We start from the raw sequence: 25,699 nt of genomic DNA, 5'->3' as shown, positions 1-25,699 counted from the left end.
TGGCACAAGTTTGGCATCCAAATACATAAATAACTCCTAATTATTAGCGATGAAAAGGGCAAGGCCACAAGAGATCAATAGGCAAAGACTTGTCCATGAGATTCACCCGGAGGTAAATCTAAACTGCCAATTAAAACATGAACAGACCCACAAACTCACCAGCCAAAACGGGATCCTACTTTGTACCCATGAACATCTAAACACACCAGAATTTGCTGAGGATGTAGGAAACAGGTACTCTCCCACATTGTTGGTGCAACTCTTTTGGAGTCCATTTGGTAATTCCTAATATTATTTAAAATACACTTTCACTTACAGCCCTCTTTGAATTCTACGTAGGCATTCAAAATCTAGTTGTCACAACGGCCCCTATACAAAGATGTTACATTCCAACTTCCTGAAACAAGACCATGGAAACAAACTTCCTGTGTTTAGGGGGACAGAAAAATAAGCCGTGCTTTATTTCTATAACTGGGTACTCTGCAGCAGCTATCACAACCATATGTATAGGCATGAATCACGTCTATATGTGTCAACATGGATGAAATCCAAAACCATACTGACTGAGGCAACCAAGCTCCAAAGGTATCTATTCATGTGAAACCGTTTATCGCGTTTGAAGGACCACAAAACAATAATATTTTTCATGCTGACTAGTGCGCGCGCGCGCACACACACACACACACACACAGTGTGTAAATACAAAACCATGCACAGAAGAGGGGGCAAAGAATGTGTGTCTGACTTTTTGTATTCATAATACTGTTTTCCCTAAAGGCAGAAACGTTACTTTTATGTTACTTAACATTACTGTTACGTTACTTTTTGCTTGTTTGGAATTTTTTCCAATTCAACTTACTTTTTACAATTTAAAAATGAAATCAGTCAAGAAAGCATCCTCCCTACAATGCAGCTGGTCCTCAGCTCCTGCGAGTTGCTTGCTGCCTTTCTGCTTTGTCTGGAATTTGAAGGCAAAAAGAGGAAGTAGAAGCAGTATCTCAGACCAAGAACCTCAACCTTCTGCGGCTATCAGAGAAGGAGCTCTCTCTAGCCCTCGCCCAGATGCACGGCCTGAGGCAACAGCAGTGTGCCTCCCAGTTTCAAGTGATGAGCTGGGCCTGGGAACAGCGTTCAACCTGAGGATGCACTGAGCAGCCCGGCCTGGAGCCACAGAGGGATTTCACTCAGGGCACGTCAGAACAAATTGTGTAGGTGGGCAGTTCCACCCCGTCTGAACTCAGAATGCGGGGTCGACACCACTACTATCCCCCTGTGCTGAGAAGTTGCTAAAGTACAATGGTAGAAATTGAGAGCAAAACATGTTCTTAACGAGTGCGGCCCCAAGATGATAGTATGATGGCCCAAAGGCTAAATTTAGCCCGCATGTGTACATTATTTGGCCCTGTGTTTGTTCAGCCCTTTACAAAAAAACAAAAACAAAAAAACCCAAAAAAACAAAAACAACAACAAAAAAAACCCACTGTGTGTTTTATAAAGTTTTGACTTATTTGCTAACATCTAGAGTTTGAGAGATTTCTAATGGAAATTGGACCCCCCATTCCCCACCCCACCCCCCTTCTCTCCTGAAGAAAGCAGACATTCTGGCATTACTGAGCCTGAATTCTAGAATGCCAACAAATGGTTGGTCCTGAAGACTGGTCCCTACCTCACAGCCTGACTCATTTTTCTCACCTGCTGGCCCCTCCAAGGCTTTCAACTCCATTTTACACATGAGAAACCTGAGGCTCAGAGAGGTCAAGTGCCCTGCCCAATGCCAGTTACCCTGTGGAGGAAGCCATGCTGGCATCCTCTCCACCAGTGACGGGTTAACTTATGATCCCTTTTCTCTACACACATTTCAAGGTTTCTAGTGACACTTTTTATATAATTCAGCAGGTGCAATGGAAATGATCATTCTTATCAATTTTAACAAAAACTTGCTTCAAGCGATGATAAAAATAATACAAATGGATTAACTGTATTATCAGCAAGAAGTCATCAAGATTTGGCCAAACTCAAGACAAAAAAAAATGTTACATGTAAAAAGTAATAAGGGAATATGACAATATAATTAAAAATTGGTATAATTAGAAGTTGCATGATCATAGAGCATGTACCCTCTTTATGTACCCCTCTTTCCTCACCCTTCCCCTACCTCTCCTTTTCTTTGGAGTCTAGAAGGATGTGCAAACCCTGCCCAGGACCTCTGTCCTAGGCCTTTCTACAACATATACTTTCTTTAGGTTTTTTGCTTGTTGTATTTATCTGCTCCTGGATTAAAGATGGTAGATAATCTACATTGACTCAGATGAGTTTAATATACCATGTTAGAAATATTGGGCTGGTGGGGCGCCTGGGTGGCACAGCGGTTAAGCGTCTGCCTTCGGCTCAGGGCGTGATCCCGGCGTTATGGGATTGAGCCCCACATCAGGCTCCTCCGCTATGAGCCTGCTTCTTCCTCTCCCACTCCCCCTGCTTGTGTTCCCTCTCTCACTGGCTGTCTCTATCTCTGTCGAATAAATAAATAAATAATCTTTAAAAAAAAAAAAAAAAAAAAAAAAAGAAATATTGGGCTGGGCATTCCTAGTCTTTGCAAAGTGCATTTTTGTTAGAACCAGCTACATGAAGAGATTACATGGATAACAAAATCCCTTAGAATGTAAAACACTCAATAACCTAAATGTAAATTGACAAGGGGATGGTTCAATTGACTTTGGCATATTCATATATTGTGGAAAATCATACAACAGGGCAAGAAGAAAAAGAGGTGAATGTACCTCACATACTAACATGGACAGATAAATAGGTTGCAAAAGGATGCATATAGCGTGGTATCGATTATGTTAAAAAACAACAAAATCACGTGTTGTTTGTGGGTCTACTTATGTGTACCAAAATGCATCAAAAATGCCCAGAAAGAAACATGAAGTGGTGAGTGGATGACCTTTGCTTAGACGGGAAGGGGGAGAGGTATAAAGATCCTCAAAGAGGGTTTTAGCTTCATCTTTCGTGTCTTAATTTAAAATAAAAAGTACTTAGATTATATATGGTTGTAACACATACTTCTGTGACTACTGACTTTCAATCATAATCTCAATCATGAAATTGTAAAACTGCTCATCTTTGGAAATGAAAATTATGCTGCACTATCACCCAAATTAACTTTTTAAGTATATAAATCACAGACGCATCTGACAAGTTCAATTTTACTCCCACCAGTTCAAATCCAGTAAGTCAACTAGGAGTTATAATAGTTTGGGGGACACCCAATTTATCTTTGCAAAGAATAAGAAATATGGAGTGCATTTAAATGAATATGGGATCTCTCAAATTATGAATCAAAATCAAAGTGACAGATTGCTTAATTCATCCTAACATGAGTTTTATTTCTAAGGTGCTAATAAGTTTTCGGTGATAGCATTAGCTTTTCCTAACAATAGAGACGGAACACTGAAGTGTGAGTTTTGACAAGGGGGAAACCGAGCCCCAGAGAGGTCAGAGTTCGGTGTGAGTGACATCTAGAAAATGTCAGGGCTGGAAGCCCCTTGTGCTTTCTGCCAGGCCATGCTGCCTGCTCTGACTCACCAATTTGACATCCTGTGTCTCTGTACCCCGTGTTCTCATCCCTAGCCATTATCTACCTACGTATGTCTGTCTGTCTGTCTGTCTGTCTATCTATCTATCTATCTATCCATCTCTCATCTACCTACCTATCTATCGTCTATCTATCATCCACTTCTGGAGGCCTTTCCCCAGTATCCCTGACTCTTGAGGGCACCAACCAGACAAGCTTGCTCCTCTCCTCTTCCACCAGCCTTCCTCCAGCGCATTCCACCTGTTACCCGGGCATCCCCCTTGCTCTCACCCCCACGCTGCCCGCCCAGGCACCAGCGTGGAGCCCAAAGTCACGCACGCACCGGGCAGGGGCTCAAGGACTGCGCCCCGCGGGTGGGGGGCACTCACCTTGCCTGTCGTGGGCGCAGCCGCCAGAAGCACCAGCAGGAGCTGCAGCAACAGAGCGGGCGGCCTGGGCGCCGTCCTCGGGCTCATGGTGGGCGCCCGCTCAGTGCCCCGGCGTGTCTAGTGACCCGCAGGCTCTGCGGCCACCGCGTCCCTTGCGCGACGCGGGTTGGGGAGCCTGGCTGTGAAGCTCGCCTCGCCAGCCCGCCCGGGGCGGGTTTTGTAGGGCCCAGCCAAGCTGTCCGTCCGTCCCTCCCCACTGAGGTTTTTGACTGCGGCTCCAAGGGAGGGAAGAAGTGGCTTAGGTCCCGCCCTCGTCCCCCCCCCCCCTCAACTCACCAGGCAATGTCCCTCCGACCTGGGCATCGTGCCCAGCAGACGAGAAAATACTGTGCGCTGCGGGGCAGGTGGGCGCAGATTCGGGGTAAGGGGTTAGGAGATGATGCTCCCAAGGTCCTGGGGCCGAGGCGGGGCCGGGGGGCACCGGGTCGGAGGTGGGGAATTTGGGGGTGTGCGCTGGGGAGGCGGCTGAGCGGGGTGGGGGGAGTGGCCAGCGGCTGTGCCCAGATTAAGCGGGAGGCGCGCCGGGCGTCCGCACTCGAGGGGCCCAGCCTGCTCTGGGCTCCCGTGGCGGTGCCATCGCGCCGCTCTCCGCTTCTCAACCCGCCGCGGACTCGCAGCCGCCGCACTTGGCGGTGAGAGCGCCGCGACCGCGCCGCCGCGTCGCGCGTGGATTTGGACGCGGCGCAGCCCGGACGTGCTGCGCCGTGCCGGCTGCGACCAGGCGGCTTCCGGCGCAGCGGGTGTCCCCGGAGGTAAGGCGCCCACCACCTAGTCCCGGCAATCGCTGTCCCGGAGCACCTGTCTGGGGTTGGCCGGGGCGGGGGGTGGGGGGAGGGTGCAGACAGTGGAGGAAGCTTGGCAACTGAGGGTGGGGCGCGCGGAGTGGCGGGCGGGGCTGGAGAGTTGGGGTCCCGGGGTCACCAGAGGAGAGCTCCTCTGGCTCCCGGGCTTGTCTGCCCGGGCTTGAACTGGGCGCTGTGTTTTGATTAATTTGGAGGCTCAAGTTACCAGCGTGGCAGTCTGGGCACTCCGGAATGCCAAGAGCAAGAGGCAGCTGAGGGGAAAGAGAAAGCCCATCCTATTCTCTGCTGAGTTGAACTGGCTTTTCAGGGTAAATCTTATCTGCGGAAATGCAGAGGAAACCAAAAGCCGACTGTGTCCAGGGTGTCTCCCCCCTGAGAGTGCCCTTCGTGGAGGTGCAGGATCTGGCTTGTTAGGGCACTATATTCAGAGCAGGGCTCCTGCCCTTTCTTGTGCCACTGACCGCGTTCGTCCTGGGAAACATTTAGACCCCTTTTCAGAACGTTGTCATTAAATACACAAAAATCACAAAATTAAATCAGAATCAGTGTTACTGGAATACAGTTATCGGAGTATTAAAGTCATGATATAGTGACAGATGTGCAACATTATTATGGCACTAAATACCTGCACCCAACAACAGATCTGTCAAACACCTGTAATCTCAAAGGAGTGGTGGCAGCAGAATTGAAGTGTGACACGGAAACACCAGTGGGAGCCCTCTCAACAACTGCATTGTAGTTTGTTGCCTATATTCATAACTGCAGGAAATGCTGAACTTCCAGGAAAGGTTAGTGAAAAGAGACGTAGGGTTTTTGTTGCCATACAAGTTCACCTGAATTCCATCTCCACCTTAAGGACCCCTGCTTTGAAGCAGTGTTTGCTGACATCTGCAGTAGCTGGTCATCAAGCACCACGTGTGAAATATATGCTTTGGTCTCTGATTGTGGAGAACCACTTGCTCGCAATTAGAATAGGGTTTATTACTGTATTAGACTTACATGGCTGTGTAGGTAGGCAAAACCCTGACAGTGAATGAAGACATCCCCCCTCTTTCTTGGGGGAGCTGGAGAGTGAATTTTAGTATCTTCCTTCTGTTTTTCATGCCAGCAATTGTCAACTGTAGCTGTGCATTAGAATCTCCTATGGAACCTCTAAAACCCCTGATACCCGATTCATCCCAAGCCAATCACACCACATCTTGCAGTGGTAGGACTCAAGTGTGTTGTGAAGCTCCCTGGAGATTTCCATGTGCAGCCAAGTTTGAGAACTGCTGTTTTACATGCATATTCAGTCAGCCGAATTGAATTAGGGCCTCTTCTTTATAGAAAAATCAAAGGGACATATATTAAACTCTCTGATAAGACTTACGTGTGCCCAGACCACAGATGTTGCAGTGTGGGACATAGTAGCTTCTCCCTATTGACAGGGAAGGCTCTTATGGAAACTTCTGCCCCTCTTGTTAGATAGGACATCAGGTGCTTGGTTGATGAAATAAAAGTGTCCAAGAATTCCAGGTCTGATAATATTTTGTGAATTGACATTACTTCCTAGAGGGGGAAAAAAAACCCTCAATGCTAGTGCTCTTTTTGCCGAATTCCAGATGATCTCTCAATTTTGGTTTTTAATTGTTTTGTCCTGAAACCGAGTCATTTTGACAGATCAGACTTGTTTTTATTAACTTTGAACTGGGAGGCAGCAGTCCACTGCAAGTCCCTTCTGATGCTGCAACAGAGCAGGAAAGAGCCTTGTGATGTAAATACGGTAAGGAGGAAGCAGGGGTGAAGAGCTTGGTCTCTGGGGTAGCTTCTGGATTTTGAATCCTTTCCACACTTACTAGTATGAGCTAACCCCTCTAGTCTGGGCTCTTCTCTTCTGTAAAATGGGTATAGTCATAGAACTCACTGCTAGAAGTTGTAGGAATCCAGTGCAGTAATGCATTACAGGCCCTCTTTCCAGGGTCTTCACAAAAACAATCGTATCTTGGGATCTGATTCTCCAGTTGCATAAAGAAAAGAGGGTGAACCTGATGAGAAATGGTGGCACAAGGTGGAGATGCTCTTCTTTTCTCAGTAGGAAAGGGGCAATGGCCAAGCACACCCACCAGTTCCCTTGAGGTCAACCAACTACTAAGGCATCTAGAGCCTTGCTACTTGGCATCCCTGAGAACAGTAGGTTTGGCATTCTGGAGAGCTGGTTAGAAATGCAGAGTCTCAGGTACCACCCCAGACCCTCTGAATCAGAGCCTGCATTCACCAAGCTCTCCAGCTGACCCTCCTCACATTAAACTTTGAGTAGTACTCTAAAAGCCAGTTTTCACTTCCCATTCCTCACCTCCCCACCACACACATACCTTCCCTTTGGTACAGTGTTGTATACCTGAAACTAATATAATATTTTAGGTCAACTATACTTAAGTTAAAAAAAAAAGAATAGTCACACACACACAAAATGTTTGGTGCACCTACTGGGTGGTGTCAGTAAACCAGAATTCTTGATTTTTAAAAAATGGTCTTAGGGTCAAGAGAGTTGATTTTTCCACTGTTGTTTCTTTTTTTTTTTTAATTTTTATTTTGTTCTTTTTTAATTTATCTTTTTAAAATTTTTTTAGTACATCACTAGTTTTTGATATAATGTTCAGTGACTCACTAGTTGCATGTAACACCCAGTGCTCATCACAGTACGTGCCCTCCTTAACGCCCATCACCCAGTTACCCCACCCAGTTAAAAAAGCAAAAGTAAAGTGAAAGTGGGGATGGTTCTTTGTGTCTGTACAAAGGACACAGAGCCCTCTACTTTTTACACTGATGGCAGGTGAGGGTTTTGAACCAAGTGAAGTGGTCATTGCCTCTGACAAGCCCAATATTATTATTTTGCTCCTTTTTCATAATCACAATATCATGTCTGTTTTCTACACAGTGCTTAAATGCATAGTGTTTGCTTCCCTACATGTGAGTGGAAGCCACGATGGCAGGGGTCTTTTTGGAGTTCTTTACGATTGTTGAATGAATGAAGTTGAATGATATCACCAGTTCCCTCAGGATTCACATGGCCTCGTGCTGCACTCATCATCTGTGGATGACGGTAGCCTTCTAGCTCATTCCCTGCAAGTTCTCTCTGAAACCCATTTTCTAAAACATTGTCAGAGTTCCACCTAAAATTGCACATTGTGTGGAAAGGACAGATTACTTTTGGAGCATTTATAAGTACTATCCAAATTTCAGAGGCTTACGGTAACAAGATTTTTTTCCTCTCCATTTACATTACATATTCATCACAGAGTGAGGAGGTGAGAAAGGGAAGGATGCTCTGTTTATCATAGCTACTCAGGAACCTCCTCGAAATTCCCATGCAGCGTGTTCTCTGATCTCCTCTCGGGAGAGGATGTGCCAAATCAGAAGCTGCTCTAGAAGTTTCCACCTAGAGGTGACACATACTACTTATACACTCAGATTTCATTGGCCACACTTCATTTTGTAAGTGATGGGGAAATGAAGTCTACCATGTGCCTGGAAAGAGAGCTGGAAATCCTTGGTGAATGTTAGTAATGCCCATCATATCTGTCATCCCGCTTGCTTATTTTAAGGCATCCAGGAACCCTTCTTTTTCTACTTTAAAGCTAATTTCACACTTCTTAGAATAGAATAGGGTGGTCCCAAATCAACTTTTTGGGACCAAAAAGGACAACTTTTTGTACCGTATGTTACTTTTCTGGGTTACAAGGCCTTTGAAGGCAGGGACAGAGGGTGATTTTTTTTAACATAATAAATGTAGCACAAAAAAATAATTTACTGCGCTGTAATTTTTGCACCAAGAACAGTACCTATTTAAAGTACACAATTCAAGATGCATTCGTTTTGTGAAACCAACAACATGATCATGAAAGAGAGCTTTTCTCTCATTTCCTGCCCCTTTCTAGTCCTTCTCTCTCTACTCCCGTCCCCAGGCAAACATTGATCTGCTTTCTGTCACTGTAGATTACTTGGCATTTTCTAGAATTTTATATAAATGGAATCAAACAGTATGTGCCCTTTTGCGTCTGGCTTCTTTGACTCAGCAGAATGATGCTGAGATCCATCCGTGTTGTGTGTAACAGCAGTTTGTTTCTACTACGGAGTCGAGCTCCATTGTATGGATAGCAGCTTTTTAAATGCCGTTTACCAGTGGTTGGACGTTTGATTTGTTTCCAGTTTGAGGGATATTAAAAATAAAGCTGCTGTGAATATTTTTGGACAAGGCTTTGTGTGGGCACGTGTTTCCAATGCTCTTGAATATATACCCAGAAGTGAAATGGCTAGATGTATGTTTAATTATAAAAGAAACCATTTTCCAAAGGAGCTGTATCCTCTACATTCTTACCGACAATGTATGAGAGTTCCAGTTCCTCCGTATATTTGTGGCACATTCTTTTGGTATCCTCAATGTTTTTAATTTTTTGTAATAGTTATACAGTGGTATGTCAATGTGCACTTAATTTGCCTGATAATTAATGGTGTTGAATATCTTTTCATGTACTTATTAACCATTCGTAGACCTTCTTTTGTGAGGTGTCTGTTCAAATCTACTCCCCATTAAAAAAAAACATTGTTTTTCTTCTTACTGTTGAGTTATAATAGTTATTTATATATTATGGATACAATATCCTTGCCAGATATATTTACTATGAAAATTTTCTCCCATTCTCTGGCTTGTTTTTTCATTTCTTTATTGGTGTCTTTTGAAAAGCAGGTATTTTTCTTTTAATAAAGCCCAATTTGTCAACATTTTCTTATTTGGTTTGTGCTTTTCTTGTTATCTGAGTAATCTTCACTTAAGCTGAGGTTACAAAGATTTCACCTGTGGTTTCTTCTTTGGTTATATTTTTACGGTTTAAGTCAATGATCCATTTTAAGTTAATTTAGGAGTACGGTGTGAAGCACGGATCTATTTTAAATTTTCCTTTATCAATTGATATCCGATTGTTCCAGCACCATTCACTGAAAGACTTCTCTTTCTCCACTGAAATGTCCTAACACTTTCATAGAAAACCAATTAATCATCTATATTTGGGTCTTTTGTTGTTGTTGTTGTTGTTCCCCTGATGCACATGTCTCTTCTTTCACTAATACCACATGTCTTTATTACTATACCTTTAGAGCAAGTCTTGAAATCAGCTTATTTAAGTTCTCCAACTTTGTTGTTGTTGTTTTAAAGAATAGCTTATGCTATCCTAGGTAATTTGAGCTTACATATATATGGTTTTGGTTAGCTAATGTTGTGCTAAGGAGAGTTGTGTCTATGTTCATGAGGGATATTAATCTGTAGTTTTCTTGTAATATCCTTGCCTGTTTGGTATCTGAGTAATACTAGCTTCATAAAATGAGTTGCCCAACATTCTCTCTTCTATTTTCTATACGACTATGTGAAGAATTTGTATCATTTCTTCCTTAAATATTTGATAGAATTCACTAGTAAAGCCAGCTGACCCTGGAGTTTTCCTGGCAGAAGGTTTTGAATGACTCAATTAATTAATCATGAATTTAATGATATAGGGCTATTCAGATTTTCTATTGCTTCCTGTGTCAGTTTTGATAATATTCATCTTTCATGAAATGTGTTCATTTTTTATACATTGTCCAATTTGTTGGTATATAATTGTTCAGAAGATTCTGTAATGATCTTTTTAATACCTGTAGATCTGTAATGTTTTCCCCTTTGTCATTTCTGACATTGGTAATTTCTCAAGTAGATCCATTTTATTTACCTTTTTAAAAAACTGAAGAAGCAACTTAGAGTTCCTTTTATTTTTCTGTATTGCTTGAGTGCTTTCTCTTTTATTGAGCTCCTTTTCTACCTTTATTATTTCCTAGCTTTTACTTCAGGATTAATTTATTCTTCTCTCCTAGTTTTCTAAATAGGGGGTAGATCATTGATTTTAGACTTTTCTTCTTTCCTAATATGAACATTTATAGATATATTTTCTTTATCTGGGCTGGCTAAGTTGTATCCCATACATTTTGCTATGTTGTTTCACTATCATTGAGTTCAAAATATTGTCTTTGATGGATGGGTTATTTGGAGAATGTCGATTTCCAAATACTTGGAAATTTCCTAGATGGTTTATGTTTGAGTTCTAATTCAATTCTCTTCAAGATTTCAGTATTTTGAAATCTATTGAGACTTGGTTTATAGTCCAGTGTATGGTCTATCTTGGTGAACACAACACATCCACTTGGAAAGAATATATAATTTGCAGTTGTTGGGTGTAGTGTTTTATATATATAAATTAGGGCAAAGTGGTTGATGGTGTTGTTCAGATCTTCTGTGTCTTGATTGGTATTTTCAACCTTGTTCTATCTATCAGTTACCTAGAGAAGGATTGGTCTCCAACTATGTTTGAGTATTTATCTATTTCTTCTTTTACTTTTTCAGTTTTTGCTTCGGGTATTTTAAAGTTCTGCTATGAAGCCCATATATTTATAATATTTATAGCTTTCTGGTATATTAACTTTTTGATCATAATTGTGTATTCAAATCTATTTTATGTGCTATTGGCATAGCCAGTCTGTCTTTCTTATGTATACTGTTTATGTGGATATCTTTTCCTAGCCTTTCTTTTCAATTTGTATCTTTTTATTAAAGTGGGTATCTTACAGCATATAGTTGATTTTTTTTTCTTTTTTAAATCTGGTATGACAATCTTTGCCTTTTAATAGGACTTTCTAGTCTATTTTCATATAAAGTAGTTGATACGGCCATATTTAAGTCTGCCATTTCTCCATTTCTTTTCTATCTGTCTCATCTATTTTTTGTCCCTTTCCTTTTTTGGGGCATTCTTTTGCGTTATTCATTTTTTTAGTACCCCATTTGAATTTTTCATTGGCTTCTAGTTACATCTTTCTGCATTATTTTTAGTGGTTACTTTAGTGATTACAATATATGCCTTTAACTTTTCCCAATCTGATTAACAGTAATATATTATTACTGCAGGTAAATCAAATTCATTTTCATATCTATAGTGCCTAGCATGGTATTTGATACCAAATGGGAGATTGATAGATATTTCTTCAATGAACAAAATCATAGGTATTTATTTATGTTGTACCAAAAGTATATGGAATTGATTACAGAAAAATTTTTTTGGTTAATGCAAGTTAACTGAAAATCACCTCAAATTCTAAACATTATTATATTTTTAGTGGATTTGAATTTACAAATCTTGTAACTTTCATATATAATCAACATTTTATGTATTATTTTATTTTCTATATGCTTGATATTTTTGTTGTAAAAAATATAGACCTCTTCCTATCCTTAATTTCTGAAGTTTCAAAAAAAAAATCTCACTTTCAAATTTTAGAACAGGGAGACCATCTTACTTTAACAATTCTGTATGATTTTGTGAAACTTCCAGCTGTTAATTGTCTTGGCTGTTCTGCCCACATGACATCCTCATCCAACACCCAGCACACCGTCTTGGCTTTGGAGTGTTATTTACTGATGAGTAATGTCCACAGTGAAACACTGAATATGTTCTTATGGTCTGTAGCAGACTGTGGGATGGCCTAGCGCTGAAGCCCAGGTTCGAAGGATGCCCTTGAGATGTTTAATAGGTTCCAGAGTGGCAAAAGCATTCCTAGAGGAGTCTGGTTCCAGGACTTGCCCAAGGGGAGAGACCTGGTAGAGATTCTGAGTTTCTAGGAGCCAACTCCTGCCAGAAGCAAGACGGATGGATGCCGGGCAGGAAAGAGTGCAGTCAGAGGAAAAGGAGGTAGTTAAGCTCTCCTCAGACAAGACCTAAGAGCTTCATGAATACTGTGCTCATTCTCACCAAGACAAAGCTTTCCTCCTATTTTGGAACCAATTTCATGCTCACCCCAGTATTTCTGTTTAACTCTCAAGTTCATTTGGACACTTTTGTAAAGTCTCCTTTTTTGGCCCACATAGCTGCCTTAGATGCTTGAATATTTGACTTCTCTACATTCTAGTTAGAAATGGTACTTTTTAAGATCTCCAACTACTCTATAGGAGTTTCCAGATTTGAGATTCCAAACATAAATACCTTCCTCCAAGAATTCAAGTTTTCTGGGATTCATAGGAAATGCATGTCTTTGTATCATAGTGCAGAATTGACAGTCCTTGCTGCCGCTATATTGGAAGCTAGAGTTTTCTTCCCAGACACGAATCCCTGAAGCTCACCCAGGAATTTTTATGAATTTTGAAGCTGTGTAGTGTAATGGTCAATAGGGAAAGCTTTGGAGTTTGAATCCTGGGTGTGCTTCTTACTGCTTGTGTGAATTACTTGTAAAAGGAAGTAATCATATTACTGACCTCATGGGATGATTGTGAAGGTTGCAGATCTGTGTTAAGCTCTTAGCAGTGCTTAGCACCTAGGCCACCCTCTGGAGATGCTCTCATTATACTTTCCTGTGGTGGGGATGGTGGTGACGATGGTGATGATGGAGAAGAGGAGGAAGGAGAAGAAGGCAGAAGAAGAGAAGGAGGTCTAAGAGGAGTGTGTGTCAGTGTGTAGTGGGGTGGGGGTGGGGGAGAGCAGCAGCAGCAGTGAAAACAGAAGGAGCTGACTTTCCAGTTGATAACACCAAATGTCAACCTTTTCCTGGTGTCTTCTCAAGATCAACTTATGTTAACTCTGTGATTGTCTGCTAACTGAAGATTCAACCCCCTCCATAATTTCTCTCTCATGTTTAAAAGGTACTTTAGGAGGGACCGTCATAGCATTTTCTTCTTTTCATTTTCCCAGATCTCCCTGCCTCCTCAGATCAATCTTGCCCTCGTTCTGAGCTCTGCCCAGGGCTGCCCAGGGTTGCTCCATTTCCCAATTTTCTAATCTTTTTCTAATATATTATATATGGGAGCTCTTTTGCTCCTACAGGGAATTAGGAAGGAAGGAAGCAAACATTTCTTGAGCTAGTATGCCAGGCACTATGCTAGTTGCTCATTTAGACTCATGTAATTCTCTATGGGATTAATTTCACAGGCTGAGAAGTCAGGAGTTCAGAGGAGTTACCTACTTGCTCGGGGTTATGCTGTTAAGTGATCAAGATCTGAACACAAGTCTTTCTAACTCTAGAGCCTGATTTTATCCTTAACACGAGTGCACATGGCACCAGGAGAAGAAGGCAGATTGTATCTATGGAGGAGGGGAGAAGTCACTGAAGGTGACATCCTCACAGTATGGCTGGGCCCTGCCTGCTGGGATCATGGGGTGTTACTTCCAGAGCTCAACACAAAAGCAATTTCCAGATGTCTGAAAGTTCCAGAGAATTCATATAGAGCCACCCCAGTCCTGCTCTGAGGGGAAAATCACAGACAAGAGCAACCTGGGGAATTAGTGTTTTTGGCAAGAGACATGCAGCATTCTGAGTCAAGAATGTCGTTCTTAACGTGGAGGTACAGGGCCCATTTGGTTTTGAAAATCAATTATATATTTTTGGAACATATATCACTTCCACGTGGTTTCCAAGTGGTGACATTATTATGGTTATTGTCGACTTTTCTGTTGATGTTGAGAGGAGTTCTCAAGGAGAAAATGATAATAAAAGCCTATGTTGGCAGAATAGTAGGTTAGCTGAGATATGGTCCAGTTGGCTCTGGACTAGCAAACTGAACTCCAAGGTCAACTGAGGACTCTGTAGCACTCTCAAACAATTCAACTGAACCTGGAGGGAGGGCAAGATGGGGACGGGCTTGGTCATAATCCAACAGCATTCTGTTCAAGTTAGAACTGAGTCATTCTCAAGAATTTACTTGAGTAGTTCTCAAAGTTTTTCCATGTTGCTTCTCAGAGAACATGGAGCTCCAACCACATTCCAGTGGCCCATGGACCACCCAGATTCATGACCTGCTTTAAAAACCTTGTGATATTTGTTGAAATTGACTGTTTTTGCTAAAAAGCTCAAACGAACCTGAACTCTTTGAAAGTCTGAAGGTAGAGTCTCTCCAAGAACACGGGATTTTCAAAAGACCAAAACCAAATAATCAGCTTGAATGTTGGGGAAAGGTCAGGTCATCTCTTAACATGGGAAGTGTAAACCTCGAAGGAGGATATCCAGCCACGAAGGTGGACAGAGCATGTCATTCTTTTCCTGGGAGTACTATCCTTTTATCCTTTGAGGCCTTTTGCTTATTTCTTTGCAAAGATGAGCCTTTAGGAATTCTATTTTGGAAAGATAAAGGTATATACAAATAGGTATTCAGACCACAAAAATTTTTTTTTGCTTTGGAAAGAGAGTCTTCCGATAGCTCAGTGTCAGAAGGTCAAAGGAAAGAACATGTAGACATTAAGTTAATAAGAATTTATTTCACTGAAAGAGCAAAAGTATTATTATTAAAAAGAGTTCAAAGGGGGCACCTGGGTGGCTCAGTAGTTAAGAGTCATCCTTCGGCTCAGGGCGTGATCCCAGGTTCCTGGGATTGAGCCCCACGTCAGGCTCCTCCTCTGGGAGCCTGCTTCTTCCTCTCCCACTCCCCTTGCCTGTGTTCCCTCTCTCACTGGCGATCTCTCTCTCTCTGTCAAATAAATAAATAAAATCTTAAAAAAAAAAAAAGAGCTCAAAGACTTAATGTTACTTGGGAAAAGAAAAGACATTATACTTACACTACTTTTTTTGTGACTGGAAGATTCTAATACTTAGTCTCCTGCAATCTGGTCCTCTTAACCTTGGCCATTGCCTGCCCCCATCCCCCAATCCATGAGAACCCAAGCAGGGTGCATTTCTTTTCAAGATTGTGTTGCAGAGAAAACAAATTCCTTGTAGTAGAAATAATGATTTGGAAGATCTCAGATCTTGTTCCCAGACATAGTATTTGGAAAACATCGAGTGGACACTCATAAGGAGTCCCAAGGGAATTGGAGTCCAGGAACTTTTATAAAGGAGTGAAGAAAATAAATCAGCCCAGGGAGTTGGAGGAAGAGAAGCTAATGACATTTGCTGAACGTACATGCTAGAAATGCCTGAAATAAATACAGGCTGGGAAAGAGCCTGAGCACCTTACTTGGGTTGTAGAGTGAGGCCGATGTCGAAGGTCCAGGGTGCTTATGTTCAACCTCTGGCAGAACCTCCAAGAGAGCTTCCGGTTGGGGTGTCACAGCCTTGGGACCAGCTGCGGGGATGGGACAATGCTTTCTTCAGTCTTGGCTGGACAGGTCAGTTTGCTCAGGAAAAGGGAACAAACTATAAGCCTGCATCAGAAACAGGGCAGCTCTCGGGAATGAGCTAGTCTTTCGTTCTCTCGTCATAGACCTTCTGTCTTTTTCTTTTTGCATTTTCCTCTCTTAAAAACAGCTTTTTATGATTACTGAGGATATCTGTTTCCTCTAAATTCAGGCTTGTCCTTCACCTTGACCTGTCCCAGCCTTCGAATGGCTGACTGTACCTCCGGGCATCTCCTGACGCCGCCTCCCTCCTTCATCCCCCTTTCCTCGCTTTCCTAATTTCAGCTCTCCAAGAGGACCGATCCAGGTTATCTTCTTGCACCATCCTCCCCAGCCCTGAGTCAGAGTTCTGGGTCAAGCTCTGGGTTCAGCTGCCTTCGGGTGAACCTCCACCCTCTGGCTGGGTGATGAAAATCTGGCCGCACCCTTGCTTAGCTGGGCTGAAGGTGGGGCCTGAGTGGGTCCTGACGCAGCAGCTTGTGGAGAATGCTCCCTTCCTGAGAATAACAGTTGGTAAAACAAAGCCTGTCCTTTGAAAGGTGCAGAACTTTGGCAGAAGCTTCCTGGATAGGCAGTCTCCCAAAGTTATAAATTCTCCACGACTTCATGGCTAGTTTTGGGCTCAACAGACATGAGGATAAGCATATGGTCATCCAAGGCTTGCTCTAGGTCAAACAGTGAACGAGGCAGGATGTTTGTTTGTTTGTTTTTACCTTTGGCAGCTCATCTAGAGCAGAGATCCTCAAGCTGAGGTACGTATACCCTTGGGACACAGAAAGATTCCTAAGAGTTGTGTAGGCAGCTTGGAAAATTAAGTAAAGGAATCAATTTCTAAATTCTCAACAGCTATAGATATTCATTCTTAGAATTGTTCTATCTGAAGATAGGTGGGGTTCAGGTTCTCACCAACCCCTTCATAATTTTCCTTCTGCTACTTTTCACCAGAGAGGCATAACCCCACCCCCAGCCATCCCAAGTGTTACCATCCTGCTTCTCCCTGAAGTCAAGAACTTGTTTGCCGGCCAGATGCTGGGCAGTATAAACGCAGGTGCTGAGAACAGAGAGCACTCTACCTCTCCGGCTCCACATCCCAGCGCCAGAAGGTTCCCAATGTTTTGCTTTCATCGCAATTGAGGGAAGACTTATCAGATAGTAGGTCACTCAAAATGATTCTTGAGGATGAATTCCATATTGCTTTTGGTATACAACTCAGGAGAGTTCAAAGCATCGAGTGACATATATAGAACAAATTCCTTCCATTCACAACCTCTTTTTTCTGTGAATAGGTTTATCAGAATTTACAGCTTTAGGAAACTAAAATGGAAACAGGAGTGTTGCTTGACCTGCCTCATTTCTTGACCAGATCTCCTTATTGATCTGGGCTAAATAAACTATTTGAGAAACCAAAAATCCCAATTCATTCCTTGCCAACTACATTTCCTGTAAAATTTCATTTGTAAGGTGTTTAATAATTTTTATCAAAATTGAAATTTATTTGGTTTTGGTGGATTATATACTACTTCTCATCATAATGACAAACAAATTCAGATGAAAAATTTTAAGACTTAGAGATTTGTGATCATAGGAAATAAAAAATATTTATATACATATTTTTGTTGCAAAGAGGTATGGTAGGGTGATCAATATAAGATTTGCAAGTATAAAACTATATTGCTCTACGATGTATGTGGGGGAGTAGAATGGAAATATGAATTCAAGAAGAAAAATGATATAGAATTTCTAGCTGTTAAAGAATTTGTGTGCATGAATTTTAAACTGATGGTGGTGAGAACCATTCTTATGACGGTTATGATGGTCCATTAGCTACATCTAAAATAGTGCCACATGGCGCTGGGTGGCTCAGTTGGTTAAGCACCAACTCTTGACTCTTGAATGTCTAGCTCCGGTCATAATCTCAGGATCATAAGATGGAACCCTGTGTTGGGCCCTGTGCTCAGTGGGGATTCTCCTTGAGATTCTCTCCCCCCTCTCCCTCTGCCCCTCCCCTGCTCATTCTCTCTCTTTCTCAAATAAATAAATAAATATTCAAAAAATTTAAAGAAATAGTGCTCCAACTGTTTTTAATTTGTAGGTCACCATGTAAAATGTTCCAAATTATACTTTGCAACTATTTAAAGAGAAAATAAAAGTTTTTAGATGTTAACTTGTAAAAAAAGAAGAGGGGGTGTGCATAATTTAAAAACCATTCCTAGGGGAGTATGAGAGCAGACATCTGCAGGCCACCATGCTTAGGTGTCTACTGGGAGAAGGGATACATACTGGTGTCAAAAAACCCCAGTTCCACCATTTATTAGCTCTGTGACTTTGCACCAATTACTTAAATTGACCTAGTTTGGTTTTCTTTTACAACAGAACCAATACCTCCTTACTAAATTGTGGTGAAGTAAGTGACTTGATATGCACAACACTCTTAGCAGAGGGCCCCTGATGTACTCAGTGTCACTGTCTCTCCACTTCCCCCAAGGCTGTATGATCCCTCTTTCCGTCTCCCCCTTACTCCTTCCCTCCATCACCTCATGTGTATACAAAGGTGGCTTTATCTTATATCCTCTATTAAATATATTTGATTCACATTCTAAAGGTCTCAAAGTATCTTCTGTAAATTCATTCATCCAAGGAATATATATATATATAAGGCAGTAACTATATTCCCGGCACTATTATGGCACTGGGGACAGCTGTGAATAAAAAAAGACAAAATCCCTATTGTCACAGGGCTAAGTGCATAGTGATGAGGCTGCATTGGCGGCTCCCCATCAGCAAAGTCCTTTCACTTGTGAGAGACTGGTTAGATATCTGCGGATTGGTCCATCTGTCCATCCACCCATGTATCCAACCAGCCAGCCATTCAATTACAAAGTGTATTGAGAAACTCCTAAATGTTAGGGCCATGATCAGGCGTTCTTGTTCTGAAAGTGACCACAACACTCAATTGTAATAAAAATCCCTTTTTCACCCTTTACCACAATATGTGTGGAGATTAATTGCAGCATGTGTCTGTTTGGGGACGAAATGCAAATGTCCCTGCTTTTCTTTAATTTTTGACTGTTACCTTTTTGTTTAAAATGACGAGTACCTTTTGACTGATTCAGGCCAATTTGTGTGTTCCTTCCAAATCAATAATTCGTTTTATTGAGACTTGCTCCTAGAATGCAGCTTCAAAACGTATTTAAAATGATGGATTTGGGGATGGGCGATGATCTGGGCACTCAGAGTGATTCTACTACTTGATTCTACTTCATGGAATGTTGTTCTACCACCTACTTGGAGAACTAATCTCCCGTAAATACAACATTGAGTGAGTTTATCCAGACTTCATCCAGAAATTTAAAAATAGCTCCAGCACTCCCAGTTGTCCTCTCTCTACCCAATTCTCATTAGCACAGGTCTTCAGAGAAGCCAGAGTTTTTAAGATGAGACATTTCAGTTACAAGACACTTCAATTTCAAGACATTCCCTTAAGCCAGAGATCTTTTATCAAAGATACGGACTGCTTTGAGTCAAAATATTTTTGTTGTTGTTGTTGTTGAGATAAAGTTCACAAAATAAAATTCACTGTTTGAACTCTTTTGAAGTTTAAAATTCACTGGTTTGTAGTATATTCATAATGTTGTGCAACCATCACCACTAATACCAGAACATTCCATCACCTCAAGAAGAAGCCCTGTACCTCCCAATTCTCTCTTCCTCCAACCCCTGACAATTGCTACTCTAATTTTTGTCTCCATGGATTTGCCTATTCTGGGTTTTTCATATACATGATATCACATAGTATGTGACTTTTTCACATAACATACTGTTTTCAAGGTTCATCTATGTATCAGTACTTCATTCCAATCGCTAAATCCATTGTGTGGATATAGCACATTTTGCTTCCCCATTCATCAGTTGATGGGCATTTGGGTTCGCACTTCTTAGCTACTATGAATATGTACGTATAAGTTTATCCATGAACATAGTGTCAGTTCTCGTGGTATATACCTAGGAGTTGAATTGCTAGATCATATGGTAAGTCTGTGTTTAACTTTTTGAGGAAGTGCCAAAATGTTTTCCAAAGCAGTTTTACATAAAAATATTTTTATACGTATTTGCTGTTTGTGTGCAAAGTGTGTCTTTCTTTATACTAAAGGGTTCCTTTCCTAGTTTTAAAAAGTAAACACACACACACAAACACACACACACACACAAACGCACTTAAGTGAATTTTAACTTGGATTTCCAAGGGCAACTGTTACGTAGTAGAAAATGGCACTTAACAAAATGAAGCAATAATTTTTATCCAAGAATTGTATACACCTCTTTTTCATTTCTCAAAAATGTATTTATAACATAAATAACTGGAAATTATTTTTATTTCTAAGAATGAAATTGATATTTATTCAGTTTGGTCATCATTAAGATTGTCTCATTAAAAAAATCCTGAATTCCCTTTTTAGAAAATATTTCCATTACTATGAATAATGAAAGTAATTGTTTTCAACATTCTAATGCATATTGTGTTTTAAGAGATGCATTTATATTTAACATATACAAACTTTCAACCCAGGATCTAGAGCCTCACTTATAAGTCAGTCTTCTGGAGGAGATGAGAAACCTGACAGAATTTTTTTTAAGTACCAAGACTTGACTGTGAAGTAATCCATGCACATGGCGTCCATAAGGTGCTCACTGAGGTGGATCAAGCCATTGGCCGCAGATCCCTGGTGAGTGTCCTTAGTGCGTCACTTGTTTTTATTCAATAATTTCTCTTAAACGTTGGTTTTATAGTTCTGAATTTTCTGAATGTTTCATGTGTCAAAAAGCCAAATTATTCCAGAAATCTATGCATTATGCCTGCTTTTTTGTGTGATTCATTTTTATTAACCACCGATTCTCTCTACTCTCCCTGAATTACACCCAAACATCACCAGTGGGAAAGACACTCATCTAAAGGCTGCAGATTCTTGCTCTCTTACCAGGTTTGAATAGCAAAAACCTTCCTAATGTCCAGAGCAGCAGAGGCCCCTCTAACTAGCAGAGTTAGGACAGGGCACTTCACGAGTATGGTAAGCAGCATAACAGCCCCTGAGGAGGTCCACACCCTGATCCTGAGATCCTGAGAATATGTTCTGTTACATGGCGACAGGAAATTATGCTTGTAGATGACATTAAGTTTGCTCATCAGCTGACCTTGGGGAGATTATCTGGATGGACCCAGTATAATCACAAGCGTCCTCAGAAGTGAAAGAGGGGCAACGAGAGTGAGAGGCAAAGAAGGAGATGGGACAACAAAAGCAGAGGTCAGAGGGATGGACAGACTCCACCGGCCATTGTTGGCTCTGAAAATGCAGGAGACCATCTGAACTACTTAACTCTTCCCTAACTGGTTCATATTATTTTCCTTGCCTTTCAAACCATCTCCCCAGTCCAGATAGGTTTTCTTCCCTCCTCCCTCCTTCCAGCTGGTTCCACTTAACGTCATCCAGGGTACACTGGTCTTTGCACTGTCTCTCAACAAAGCTGCCTCCTTCCCTAGCTCCTCTGCATTTCATTCAGAGAGTGCCTCCCTTTCCTCCGCTACCCAACCAGTTCTCCACTTCACAGTGTCCCCAGGGTCCCAGGCACAGTGAGGACCCCACTTAAGGGCTGTGAGTACTTCTTGACTGATTAGCAAGAGGGAAGGTAATGATGACAGCCAGAGAGATGGTAACATTTATCTTGTCACTGATGACAGCAGCATATTAAAAATAAAAAAAGAAGCTTTCTCGGATTTATTCCTTTGTTCTTTCTCTTTTTTAGGTTGTTTTGCATGAAAATGAACAGTTTAAATTAATCTGCATTTTTGTTGTTTCATAGGTCACTTATACTTATCCTTTTTTCTCTACAACATGTATATGGGGTAAGTACATTAATTAGCTCTGACTGCATACACATCTCTTGTTATAAACCTTTTTGTTTCAAACAAGCCACTCTGTGGGACTCAGTTTTCTCATCTGCAGAATGAAGGGTTGGACTAGGTGAACTCTGAGGTTTCTTTTCTATTTTACAGTCAAGACTGCTTACCAAATTGCCCAGGTGTTGGAGATTTCTTTATTTTATAACATAATCTTTTGTTAAAATCTTTTTTTTTTTTTTTTTTTTTGAGAGGGGCAGGAAGCAGCTGGGTCACTTCGAGATTAAATCAAGAAATATAAGATTAAACGTGAACATTTTAACTCTGGAGAAAGATAAGCCTAGAATATTCTGTAATAAGATCACTTTCTTCTGCAACCTCACTGAGGAATTTGAGTTATTAAACCCAACCCCAGACGTTTCTGGGAAATCACACTATGGACTGTCTGTGACTCAGGTAGACCTTGAGACAACTGAACTGGTTAAATTACTACTGAGCACATCTCCATCTGTCCATCGTCTCTAGCTTGGATTTACCCAATCCAATTTCTGTGACTCAAGTTAACATAGGTCTTTTCAAAGCAAATCAAAATATAAAGTTACTTTCTCTTCTCTTTTTTCTACCAGTCAGGGACAGAAAGCGGGGAATCAGAAGGTCTCCCCAAGAAGGAATAGTAAGACTTGCTTCACTTAGTTCACACGCATTTGAGAGCATCATCTGAAATAATGAATGGAAACAGTGAAATATATATGCCTGCATTTTTTTTTACCTGATTTCTCTAAGTTTATTTCTGTCTTATATTCTTCCCCCCCCCCCGCATTATAAGAGTCTACAGAGTCTTAACATTTCACTTCCTTTGTTTCTTTTGTTCCATATGAGTGAATAAAATTCTTGAACCAGACTGTTCTAGCCTGGACCCAGCTAGCAGGTTGTGCTGTGCCGAGGTTTTAAAGATTTCGCACCAAGAGTAGTTGATACTGTAGTTGGGTTTTAAAGGTAGTGATGTGAATCAATGCAGTATCTATGGAAGGCAGCTTGGCATTATCCATCCAAATTGCAAATGCATCATCCTGTTGACACAGGGATTTCCCTTTTTGGAATTTATCATTCGTATTTATACTGATTTGGGCATAAAGAAAATGCACAAGAATACTGGTTGCAGGGGAGCGTTCAGTAACAAAAGAAGGGAGATAGCTAAACACCCATCAAGAAGGGCTGGTTAAACAAGCCATTGTGCTTCAATCCACGGAGAGCCGTTCTGTTAACTTGGAATGGTTTTGAAGACGTCTGGTTAAGAAGAGAAAGCAGAAGGGTACAGAGAAATACACCATCTGGGTGAAAATAAAACAAGACCAAAATCATCAAAGAGTGCGTGTGTGTGCGTGTACGTGTGCCTGGGTGTACAGGTGGGTACGTGTGCGTGCCTGTACGTCTGCATGTGCGTGCATGTGTGCTCGTGTGTGCGTGTATGTGAACGTGCGTTTGTGCATGTACGTGTTTGTGCGTGTCCGTGTACATGCGCGTGAGCATGCGCGGAACTATCCAGACCCAGACTGAGGACAGTGACTGCCTGTCGGTGAGGGAACTCGGAACCTGGGTTGGAAAAGAAAATTTCTTCTCTCATTATACTCTTTTGACCTATTTGAATTTTTAATCATACGCCAATATTGTTTTTCAAAAAAATAGAGGTAGGAATGTAGGACTGGTTATTAATCTAGAAATTAATAGCTTATGTCTTAAACTTTTTATTCAACATACATTTGTTTAAACATATCTGAGATAAAATGGATAGGAATTTTTCTGTTTTTCCTGCTTGAGGCATGACATTCGTTCTGGAGAACACCGATGTATTCCTGGTGAGTATGGTTTATACTTTGAACACGGTCTTGTCTGAGACACGGTCTTTATCTTTTTCAAATGGGTTTATATAGCGTGTTTTTGAGGCACAGTTTCTTCCTTTACAAATGCCTCCCCCTTTTAGGGGCATTTATTGGGAAATATCTAGTGTAGAAGAACTTCAGAGACACTACAACTTCCTCTTGCCTTTTTCTCTTTTCAGTACTGGTCAAAGCTTTATATGTGACTATTTCTGTTTCTTTATTATAATCTGCTGATTTGTTTTAAACTGATTCTTTCCTGAAATGTAATTTTGCTACAAATATCTCTGTGATACTTGGCACAATTAAGTAAAAAACAAAACAAAACAAACAACAAAAAACAAACAATAAGAGAACAAACTTGCCTTTATTATCAAGCCAGCTAATCAACCGACGTTCTTTTCTCTGGTTGTTTTGATATCTCACTGAACACATAGTAATGAATCCCAACCTTAAATGAACCCAAGTGTTCAGACTAGTTATTTTAAGTGTTTTCATGCTGTCCTGGACCTGGGCATTTCATTTTTTTTTTTCAACCTTATCAGAGTTTTGAACTTGATGTTTCTGCATTCATAGATAACAATGTGACTCAAAACTCAAGAGGCATATATTTCTGAAACTTCAGATACATTTTTTAACTTAATTCTTGTCAAGGTTTCCATTCTTAGATACTCTCAATGACCCTAAGGAGTTTTGTTTATAATAATGTCTTTTTTATTAATGCTTAAGGATTTTTCTTTTAGATTGGGTCTGAGCATATTTTTCCAGGAAAAAAGAGGTCTAAATTGTGTGATTGAAAAAAAATACATTCTGGATAGACTCTTTTCCCTCCTGTACACGTTTATATACATGCATACGTGTACACGTGTGTATATTCATATGTACATGTACTCAGATGTATTTACATAAACACTTATGCACCTAGGTGGGTATGTTTGTATAGAGGGCTTCCATTAGACTATAACTATTGGTTCACATGTTTTATGTACCCCATCATACTTTGGCATAAAGGCTTAAATTTATAGCTTTGAGTGTAAAAGATCTATCAATCCTAGAAATATGTGTTTAATACATAAGTGTTGCAGTGAGGGCTGGTCCGGGCAAGATCATGAACTAGGCCAAGTTTATCCCTGGTGCCCTTCTGATATTCCTACCCACACTCTCGGCTCCTAGCACCTGGAGCTGCTTTTGCCACCACTCCCTCCCTCCCCGCAGCCCCAGGCTCTGAAGGAATGCTCAGTGTCCCTTGTCAGCACAGTGCATCATGGTGGCTGTTTTGTTGTTAAGGGGTCTGCGTATGGAAACAGTTGCTCTGAGATTATGCTTTTGTACTGAAGTGACAGATGACTCTGAATACAGACAATGAGGATTTGTGAGAACAAGGGGCTGATTCTTCCAACGGGCACGTGTGTGTGTGTGTGTGTGTGTGTGTGTGTGTTTAGAGGAAGCATGAATGTTAAGAAAATACGTGAATGTGTAGTAACTCTTTAAAGAGGATGTTGGAGAGAAGTTAGGGGAAGGGGCCCAAATGATTCAAGTTCAGGAACTTTCTAGTTGAGAGACACAAAGCATCTTGGAGTTTCAGCAACTTGCAGGAAACAGTTGTCACGTGAATTCCTAGGCTATGCCTCAAGCAGTGACCAGGAAGGACTCAATGGTCTTGGAGGGGAAGCCAGAGGGTCCTGAAAAGCAGCTGAATTTATAATTTAAGTGAGACACTGTTGTGTACTCTCCTAACCATATAGTTTACACTCAAAGATGATCCACAACTTAGTCAATGATGTCTTGCCAGGAGAGAGACCTTGCAGAAGAGTCTGGCCAAGGGGAAAGCAGCTTCAGAGGGGGGCTTTTCTTTTTTGTTCTAATGCTGGCTCACATGAACTTTTATTTTGCTCACATAATCACCCGCCCTCTTATCAAGCCACAGTGAAAGTTCTTTGCCTTTTT

At 41.2% G+C, this 25,699-nt stretch overlaps 2 protein-coding genes across 23 annotated transcripts in view; one reads left to right on the top strand and one right to left on the bottom strand.

The window, feature by feature from the left end:
- COL4A3 (collagen type IV alpha 3 chain) overlaps nt 1–4,406 on the bottom strand; it is a 137,200-nt gene extending 132,794 nt beyond the window's left edge. For 5 of the 6 annotated variants that reach the window (XR_006775786.2, XM_045775277.2, XM_087864005.1 and 2 more), the window contains exon 1: nt 3,964–4,251. Coding sequence is in view for 5 of the 6 variants with exons in the window: in XM_045775277.2 (XP_045631233.2) it covers nt 3,964–4,050 (87 nt within the window). In the remaining variant the exon portion in view is untranslated. Of the gene's footprint in view, nt 1–3,963; nt 4,252–4,299 lie in introns of those variants that run through there. The other variant, XM_045775279.2, reaches the window with a different exon arrangement.
- COL4A4 (collagen type IV alpha 4 chain) overlaps nt 4,308–25,699 on the top strand; it is a 126,615-nt gene continuing 105,223 nt past the window's right edge. For 12 of the 17 annotated variants that reach the window (XR_015725419.1, XR_015725418.1, XR_015725420.1 and 9 more), the window contains exons 1-3: nt 4,312–4,384; nt 20,550–20,706; nt 21,839–21,881. Coding sequence is in view for 14 of the 17 variants with exons in the window: in XM_087863969.1 (XP_087720095.1) it covers nt 20,645–20,706; nt 21,839–21,881 (105 nt within the window). In the remaining 3 variants the exon portion in view is untranslated. Of the gene's footprint in view, nt 4,385–4,556; nt 4,776–4,890; nt 5,615–20,549; nt 20,707–21,838; nt 21,882–25,699 lie in introns of those variants that run through there. The other 5 variants (XM_045775272.2, XM_045775273.2, XM_045775274.2 and 2 more) reach the window with 5 other exon arrangements.

Source organism: Ursus americanus, chromosome 1 (genome assembly GCF_024610735.1).
Source record: "Ursus americanus isolate L20-20 chromosome 1, mUrsAme1.1.p, whole genome shotgun sequence".
Taxonomy (NCBI): Eukaryota; Metazoa; Chordata; class Mammalia; order Carnivora; family Ursidae; genus Ursus; species Ursus americanus.
The sequence above is the reverse complement of the archived record's forward strand: the minus strand, read 5'-3'. Positions and strand labels throughout refer to the sequence as shown.